General features: G+C 41.4%; 2 protein-coding genes across 2 annotated transcripts; both read right to left on the bottom strand.

The window, feature by feature from the left end:
• Positions 1-513: 513 nt before the first annotated feature.
• On the bottom strand, positions 514-2,644 carry LOC105697218 (odorant receptor 13a). The gene is made up of 6 exons (XM_012420347.2): positions 2,177-2,644; positions 1,810-2,096; positions 1,615-1,714; positions 1,411-1,515; positions 1,174-1,326; positions 514-637 (listed from the first exon to the last, which is right to left on the bottom strand). The coding sequence occupies exons 1-6, from the start codon at positions 2,642-2,644 to the stop codon at positions 581-583; spliced, it is 1,170 nt and encodes a 389-aa protein (XP_012275770.1). The 3' UTR covers positions 514-580.
• Positions 2,645-4,608: 1,964 nt separating this feature from the next.
• LOC105697358 (putative acid phosphatase 5) lies at positions 4,609-8,250 on the bottom strand. Its single transcript, XM_012420620.2, has 7 exons — positions 8,045-8,250; positions 7,252-7,412; positions 6,661-6,750; positions 6,346-6,585; positions 5,606-5,714; positions 5,042-5,265; positions 4,609-4,889 (listed from the first exon to the last, which is right to left on the bottom strand). The coding sequence occupies exons 2-7, from the start codon at positions 7,408-7,410 to the stop codon at positions 4,734-4,736; spliced, it is 978 nt and encodes a 325-aa protein (XP_012276043.1). The 5' UTR covers positions 7,411-7,412; positions 8,045-8,250; the 3' UTR covers positions 4,609-4,733.
• Positions 8,251-8,781: the final 531 nt, after the last annotated feature.

Raw genomic sequence — 8,781 nt, 5'->3', positions numbered from 1 at the left:
CCTCGTGGTTTGCCCCACTCTGAGAACAGCTGAGTCCAATAACTCCGAGGAGCTCGGAAAGGCCCCCTTTGCCGAGAATGGATATCCGAAAGAGGGTAAAAAACGTTCCCAGGGAGAGAGAAATTAAAAAGCCACTCGGCGACCGCCACGAAGCACCGCCGAAGAAGACCCGAGAAAGTCCTGAAGAGACGCTAGAAAAACCCTGGAAAACTTCGAAAATGTCCTAGTGATCCGAGAAACCCTGAAAATGGAGCCCAGAATCCTCGAATAAATAAATTCATTCGCTGGAATCAATTTTAATATCAATTCCCTTTAGATGACTCCACTACCGTGACATCTCGTAGGAGAATTGTCTCCTTCCTGAAATCCCAGAGTCCGAGCACTCTCCCGGGGTGTTCTCGAGGGTGTATGCGAGCTTGTGGGACGTTTGCGGGGACGTTTCCCGGAAAAGACTCATCCTTTGGTACTCCAGATATTGCGGGTGCATGTACATTCGCCGTTGAGAAGCTTCGCCGGGGCCGTTGCTCAAAGGTGTGGAAACGTTTCGTCTTACTTTGCAATCCCTGCCGAGGAGCCGCTTTTACTTCTCGTCTACCGCCTTTAACATGGTGAAGTACGAGAAGGACGTACTGAGAACCTGCGGAAGGGGGCATTAAAAGAAACGCGGATCAGTTGCCGCAATCGCGCTTTCATCTCGCGACTGGCAAATCTGAACCGGGAAACCGTGTCTGGCCTTTGAAACTGGAAATGGCGCATCTCGCGAGAAAGAATGGAAAACAAATAAAACAAACCGAAGAAAAAGATAATAAGAACCCGACGAAGATTGCATCCACTTTCTTTATATAATCCTTTGTAACGAATTTTGGCCGACATCCAAAATTTCCATGATCGTCATTTCGTGAATAGAAAATCTCTCAAAAACAGAAAATCGTGTCTGGCATTTAAAACTGGAAATGGCGCATCTCGCGAGGAAGAATGGAAAAGAAATTTAACAAGCAAAAGAAAAAAAATAAATAAAAACTCGACGTGGATTGCATTCACATCCTGTACATAATTCTTTAGCGTGAATTTTGGCCGATTTCCAGAATAGCCATGATCGTCATTGCACGTTTAAAAATTGTTGACATTTTCAGGATAACTTCGGGGATGTTTTCTCGTTGAATGTCCACTTACTGCCTGAAAGCTCTTCAACGACATGCTGTAAAATTTCGCCGCAGTGATCGTACATGGTACCCTCGATCTCATCATGATTATTTGCATGCTCTTTGCGTAAGGTGCGTTTTCCGTCCAGCCGCTGTCGTACGCCGAATCCGCTACGGCGATGCTCTGTAATCGCAATTAGCAATCAATTACAGGGGTTTAAGTTGCATTAACTTAATTACACTATTTAAAGCGAAACACCTGGCCGACCTCGTCCATTAGTTCGCCTCCGCCGAAACTGAACATGAACAATTCGAGGATGGCGGAGTTCAGGAATGCCGAGTATTTCATAAGGCGCCCTTTGTCCTCGAGCATCTGCCCGTTCCCGGGATTGCGCGGAATTAATTGAAACGGAGCTTGTGAGAATTCTGCCGTTTCCTTTTTTTAATACACTTATATATAAAATTCACTTACGGAGGTAACTTGGAAGCCTGCGAAGCAGACCAGACCGGTGCTGACGAGGAATTGCCCAAGGGCCACGACGTTTATGGCACTTTCTAGGGTCCCAGCGAATCTGTGACAAAATATGCGAACTATTTATCCAAATAATTGTTCAGGGGAAATTGAATATCAATCTTATGTGAGCGGTTTATCGGGTTGGCCACACACTCGATGGCATCCTGATGCTGCTTTATATAGCGCGTTGAAAGTTCCTCCGCGTTTGGCTCGTCGCCTTTCAGAGACTGCAATTTCCTTCCAACGAGAGCAAATCTTGCAGCCCCGTGTGTCACTGTCACGAGGGTGAAGGTGGTGACAGCGGCTATAGAGCTGCCACCAAATACACCGCCTATGATCTCGTAAATGTACAGACTCTCGTACACGGGAGAGACCGTCGCGTTGATGAAAAAGTGCCCCCGAAAAGGCAACCATCTGCGTTCAGCCCCCAAAAGTTGCAACTGCAAGGAAACAAATATATATAATTACATATTATCGTAAAGAATGTTTATATCACCACAAAGACAGATCATAAACAAACCTCGAGTGCAGGAATGGCGATGAAGAAAAAAATTGGCATCGCCACGGAGAAGATGAAGTACTTGGCCAGTCGGTAGTGAAAATCACATTTTTCTTTCAGAAAAGCCCTATCTTCATAGGAGAAAGTCGCCCAATCCGATTTCATGGTTTCTACGACATGTACAAGGTGTTTCTCGTGAATCGAAAGAATAGCGATTCTAAACGTTGATAAGGCGAAGGCGGACGCTATCAAGGCGCACTCGGAAGCTTCGTCCATGTTGTCCAATTGTCGAAAAGAGTCCAAAAACCCAGCTACAGATAATGTGCTTGTAATGACGATGATCAGAAGCTTGTGGAAAATCTTCAGAATTATTCGGTAACGACTGCAGTCCTTTTTCAGCGGCCATAGTGATATCACTTGCATGACTATCTTTATCGGCTTGATCCGCAGGTCGAATTCTTCTCTACCAGTTATCTCGGTTGAATTCATATTCTGTAAGAATTTGAAACCACGTTAATGTAAATATCGCTAATAAATACTAATTATAAAAATAAATTACCTTCACTTCGGGGAGATTTACCGCGGTTGGTAATTAGCTTCGACGTCGAGGGTGCTTAGAGGACTTCGTTAACTTTTGCGCATTCTGTCGGATCGGTTTGCATTCGAAATCGGTGATTTATCGCGTTTCCACCGGTTCGCCGTTTTGCACGCCGCGTTAAGCCGCGCAATACTGAAATTCAGTTGCACGGTTTTCCCGGAGCACATGCACGCGTGGAAAATCTATATGTTAATATGGTGCACTCCTCGCAAGGGGATAATACCCGATGCTTGAAACTTCCTAACAACGGGATTGAAACTTCATCACACCGCCACTTATGGGCGTTCCTCCACAGTTTCTGCGCCCTACTTTGCTACTCGAACACGCAGAAACGGCGGAAAAGTGGAGAAACGTTTGCGCCAACTTTTCCCCCGAGTGTCGTTTACAAATGGCCTCTATTTATCTCGACATGCCGTCGAAAATTCGGCATAAAACGGCCCGTCGATTTCCCCGAATTAAACGATCTAATTTGGCCAGGAATTATTTTTTCCCATTTTTCTTGTTTTTTTTTTTCATTTTTTTTTAAGTAAGACATTCGCGTGCAACTAGCAAAATAAGTTGTTGGGATAAACACGCCATCCGGTACCTGCGAAAAGTACCTCTTGGAAATGTTTATATCAACGAAATGCCCAACTGCATGAAATATGGCCAGGTATTATTTTTCCAATTTTCTTTTTCCCGGCCAATCCAACGCATTTCCAAAATTATCCGAAAGGGATGTTTGTTGGAGTAGAACAATCGCGTGTAATTAGCGAGACGAGTTGTCGAAATAAACACACCACTCGGTACCTACGAAAAGTACCTCGCGGTGAATGTTTATCGACGAAATGTCCAACTGCATTTCATTGGAATAATTAATTGCACGGACTGCATAATACGCAATTCCTGGAAATGGGCTAATTGGAGAATTTGTTTGAGGGCATTGTGTTTGAGGATTCGGGTTAATGTCGGGGGACAAAATTGACTCTTTGCATGGAATATAGCGGGATGATACTGGTGATTGTGATTTTAGGGGAGAAAGTTCACGCGGTTATTAGTGATAGCGCGCGGATAGAAAGTGAACTAATATTTGAAATTGAAAAGTCCATTGACCGTCGGTACAGAAGTCCGTTTCATCATATTGATAACATTATCGTTGACTATTTCGTCGACTGCCACCTTTTCCCGCTCTACTTACCAACCGTCGAGTTTCTTTTCTTCTACCGTACATTTTTACCAACTGCAGGAACACAAAGATACTAAACAGACGATGCTGCCATCCAGAGATGAGTTGGGAGATGGCTTACGGGCAGGATCGTGCGATCGCATCCTGTGCTGCCCTCTGGTTTCGTACGNCACGATCCTGCCCGTGAGCAATCTCCCAACTCATCTCTGCTGCCATCTGGTAATGATAGTAACCTTAAACGAATATATTTAAGAGGAAGTAGAAAAATTATTCGATATGTGAATGTATGATTATTTATTGAGAATTATTTGTCTTGGGAAAAATTATTTACATAATATCGGTCTGCCAGTTACCTGAATTACCGACCACGGATTACTCGGCAATTGGGATTATCTACAGCTGGTAAAATTAGGATAAAGAGATGTACAGATTGATAACAAGGGTTTCTATGCTAACATGTCCTGATTTATTCTTACACAAGGTTCAAGCTCGCAGCTGGCCTTCGTCAAGTTAGAAGTTATCACTGCTTATGATTAATTTCCTCATTTTGACATCGTCGATAGTTTGCCGGCCGAGTCAGCGTTATTAATAGTGAAACTTCGCATTGTGGTGGCCAATCGGGAATTGATAAATTATCGGTACCAGCTGTCAGGGCAGGGATCATAAATATCAGTGCAGCGACCCCTTATCACGAGTTTAACAAAATGTTAAGGTTTCTCCAGTTTTTATTAGCCGAGTCCAATCATTACAATAATGCACTGCAGCCAATTACGCGGGCTTTATATTTCCTCGGAGTATTCTCCTCTGATTGCTTTTTATAATTTTAATATGGACTCGGGTGGCTGGATCGGATCTTCTTTAATAACTTTCCTCAAGAATTTTTCAAGATTCAGGAGCGAACATGGCTGCTTGCATCCTGGCATCTCCAGGACACTCGGAATTACTCCGTTAGGATCATTCAGGAACTTCACCTACAGTTACGAAGAAATAAATTAATAAAAATAAAATTTTCATTACGGACGTTAATATATTAGATTGAGGAATAAGTTCCCGCTGTTATGCGTTAAGTTACGTTAAAAATGGCGGAAACTTATTTCTCAAACTAATAAATTAAAAAACATACCTTCACTTCCTGACGTTCCTTGCCATTAACGACGACTTTTCTCAGTTCGATAATTAAAGTGCCTGCGAAATTGACTTCGGTGAAGGTCTCGTTGATCCCCAGAGTATTCAATACGTTGCTTACTGTAATGTCATGGGCGGAGTACAAGTGCACACTTTTTGCCGAGCCTTGATTTGCACTTTTCAATTTATAGAGAATCTCGTTCAACAGTGGCCCCGTGAATTCTGGAACCAAGAAAAAAGTAACACACCTTGTCGGAAATAATATAACCGCACCTTGAGAAAAGAAATGACATTAAACCAAAGAAATATTCCTTTGAATGGTACCAAACAAACATTTTGTCCATCGAGATTAATTATCTGACACAAATAATTTGTGAAAATTCCGAAAGAAATGTGGCGTCCAATTGATTCCAGTTTATTTCAGTGAATTATTCTTCGAATTGACGAAATATATCTTTGGCACTGTTCAAAGAAATATCGTTTCGGCTCGATGAATTCTTTTTCTCGGTGTAAGAATATTTCGGCTTAATTTCTCGAAATTTATTTAATTACGAAATAATACCTCCGTAAGCAATTTGCTTCGCCAGCTCTGGGTGGAGCAGTGCTTGAGCTGATTGCTTTAAATAATGCTGAGGATGTGTTAAATACTCCAGGGGAATGCTTTTCGTCGCCTGAAAGTACAACAAGGACTTATATGTCGCACATAAAAACGACGCGCCGCATTCTCGCGCATTAATTATATTTTTCCCTGCCGCGGTTCCGGACAATGAAAATCCATTTAGTCAGTGAATTTCTTCTCATTCGGTTCCTCTTTAATTCCTGGCAGAACCGATTTGACTTCGAGGACTCGGCGACGCCATGAATAAAATTAATCAAAACTTACTGGATCTCGTTTCTCCGCGAGGCGACGTACACACTTTACTCCGCAACTACCTATCCTTAACGTTAAATTTACGGTGTGCGATCTTCGTCGAAATGCCCCCGGAATTTCTTTAAAAACCTCTTTCCTTAACCCCACTTACATGTATGTGCTGAGAAAAAGAAATTCATTGAACCATTTGATTAGTACCAAGGAGATACACTTATCCCTCAAAGAATAATTATTTAGCTCAAATAAGTTGTCGCAATTCCGAAGAAACGTCGCATAGCAATTTACTCGATTTTATTTCAGTCATGCAATTATTCTTTAAATTAACGAAGTATTTCTTTGGCCATTCAAAGAAATGTTTCTCTGGTTCAATGAACTGAATAAAATTAATTAGTGTGTGTATATTTATTTTTTATTTTTTTCCTTGTTTTTACCTTCTCCAACTTGCCCAAATTCGTATGTACCGGCACTGGTCGCCAAATTAATCCTGGAACGAAGGCATCCAAAGGATTCGGGTAGTACAAACTTGCCAATAGACATTGTACAGACATTATGGTGCGATCTACCGACGTGCTGACGATCGATATTTCCGAAGGTTTATAAGTCGATCTAAGTAAATGCCCATAATGCTGGCGAATCCACAAGCCTCTGGCGAATAATTGCAACATGCCCTTCTGCAAGTACAATTTTTCTCTCGTTCATATCACCCGAATTATTCGTATAAACATTTAATTAAATAGTTTTCCCACCTTCGTCAAGATGCCAGAATTGTCCTCGAGCTCTCCGCCTTGTTTTCCGAAGAGGGGAAGTAAAGGCGTTCGGTCACCATGTCGAAATAACTTAAATTAACGTTTAAAAGTTAATTGACGTTAACTTAACGTTTAAAAATTAAATTCATTTAAGAAATAAATCATTTGAGCGAGCGCTCAGTTTCAGTTCATACATTATAAACGTCTCAAAAATATTCCAAATCAAAATCACAGGTTTTGTTACCATAATGAAACAGCGGAACGAAAATATTGCAAAAATTTATAATGTTTTTTGATACCAAATCATGTGTCCGATAATAATCTTAAAGTAAAACATGTACTTCTATTACATGTTTATATATTAAAAAATTTAATTTTGATATATCTTGATAAGTTATTAAAACCAAATATGTCATTGAGATTTTCCAAGAAATATTTTACATATCTTCAAATGAAATCTTGAAGACATCTTAAAAACTTTATCGCTTGAGAAATTTACCAAAGATTACAAAGAAAAATATATTTAGAGATTATTCTGTACTACTAGGGAAGGAAAGAATTCCAAATATTTTATTGAATTTCGAAACTTACCACGTGCACTTGTATGACGTCGCGATTAGGAGTCTCGCCCAGTTCAACATCCGCATGCACCTTGTAAATGCAAATAATAAGGACACTCAAAATGAATAGCCACGATTGTTTATTCCTGGACCGACATGTAGATATCAGCAACGCCTTACTTGAAGTCATTTCTACCCGGGAAAAATGAATTAAAATATTGAATCACCCTCTTTAACCGTTTGAGTCCTAGGGGGTATTGAAAAAACACTGTCGAAGAATCCCGAACAGCGCAACCGCGCTTTCTCTAAATGAGTACGAGAAGACCCAAACAGCGCGATAGCGCTTTGTTTATTTTATGTCGATGAATCCCACTCGACGCGATAGCGTTTCTTGAATTGTAAGATGTATTATTTACACCCTTGCGTTACGATTTAAATTCCAATAGCGCGTGCCATAAACAACAAAAGTGTCGGTCATACGTCGGCCCATTTCACGGCTTGGCTGAACGTAACTTCTCATACGGTTTGTTTACATTTGGCCCGATTGACATACCACGTCACTCACACGTTTTGTTCACGTTTGGCCCGATTGATTTACCACGTCTCTCACACGATATTGTAAGTTAAGAAGTTAAAAGAAGGAGCTGTGTAATGTACTTGGGTCAGTGAATCTGAGCGACTATGACAATCGGTGTCACACCGTCAGTTGTCCACAACGCTCGAAATGTGCTGGGTTTTCTCGACATAAAATCTGAACAGCGCAATCGCGCTGCCTGGGACTCAAACGGTTAATATCGAAATTAAATACTTCGACGGAAACTCACCTTCGTTCGAAATCCGTGCGGCCGGATTTCGGAAATGAATTTCCGGGGTCGAGCAACGGCACTGAGTCTTCCGGAATAATCGGAAAGCAGTGGCTTAATTATTATTTTCACGTTTTATATACTTATCCTGATAGCGTTGGATTTACGATACCGCGGGTGGTACTCGAAAACGTGTCGAGAGGGGTAAACAATTTCCTGTAAGAGCGATTTACTCGACCAATGGCAGGAAACCAATTGCACGTGACATTGGAAATCGAGGAAGGCGGGTCTATTCGAGCTCCCCGATTGGTCGATATCTAAATCACGACTATCATCCTCAGATGATTCACCGTTTTAAAAGCGATCCTACGTGAATGCATCTCCAAGCGGGTCGATTTTTATCTAGTTTAATGCAAATTTACGAGCGTTATCTTAATGACGTTAACAGGTTACCATGAACCTGTCACGTGGGTGCCACAATATTTGTCCTATCCTGAAAAGCAAGACCTTCCGAATTCTAAATTAATATTCCAAGATTCCCGAAAGGTGTCATCGATTTTTCTCATTTATATCGTTTCACTATACCGTTTCAGGGAGATATATTTTCGCCAGAAACACGAGTCGACGTCATATTCCCGCGGGTTGAGAAAAGCACGTGTTTGCCAGCAATATCATCAGCAAATGCAAATGACTGTCATGTTTATACACTTGTCAACGAGCTTAAACCACGGCTTAAAGACCGAGATAAGCGCGTCATG

This window comes from Orussus abietinus, unplaced genomic scaffold, assembly GCF_000612105.2.
Source record: "Orussus abietinus isolate OABI.00-Male unplaced genomic scaffold, Oabi_2.0 scaffold42, whole genome shotgun sequence".
In the NCBI taxonomy this organism is placed as follows: Eukaryota; Metazoa; Arthropoda; class Insecta; order Hymenoptera; family Orussidae; genus Orussus; species Orussus abietinus.
The sequence above is the reverse complement of the archived record's forward strand: the minus strand, read 5'-3'. Positions and strand labels throughout refer to the sequence as shown.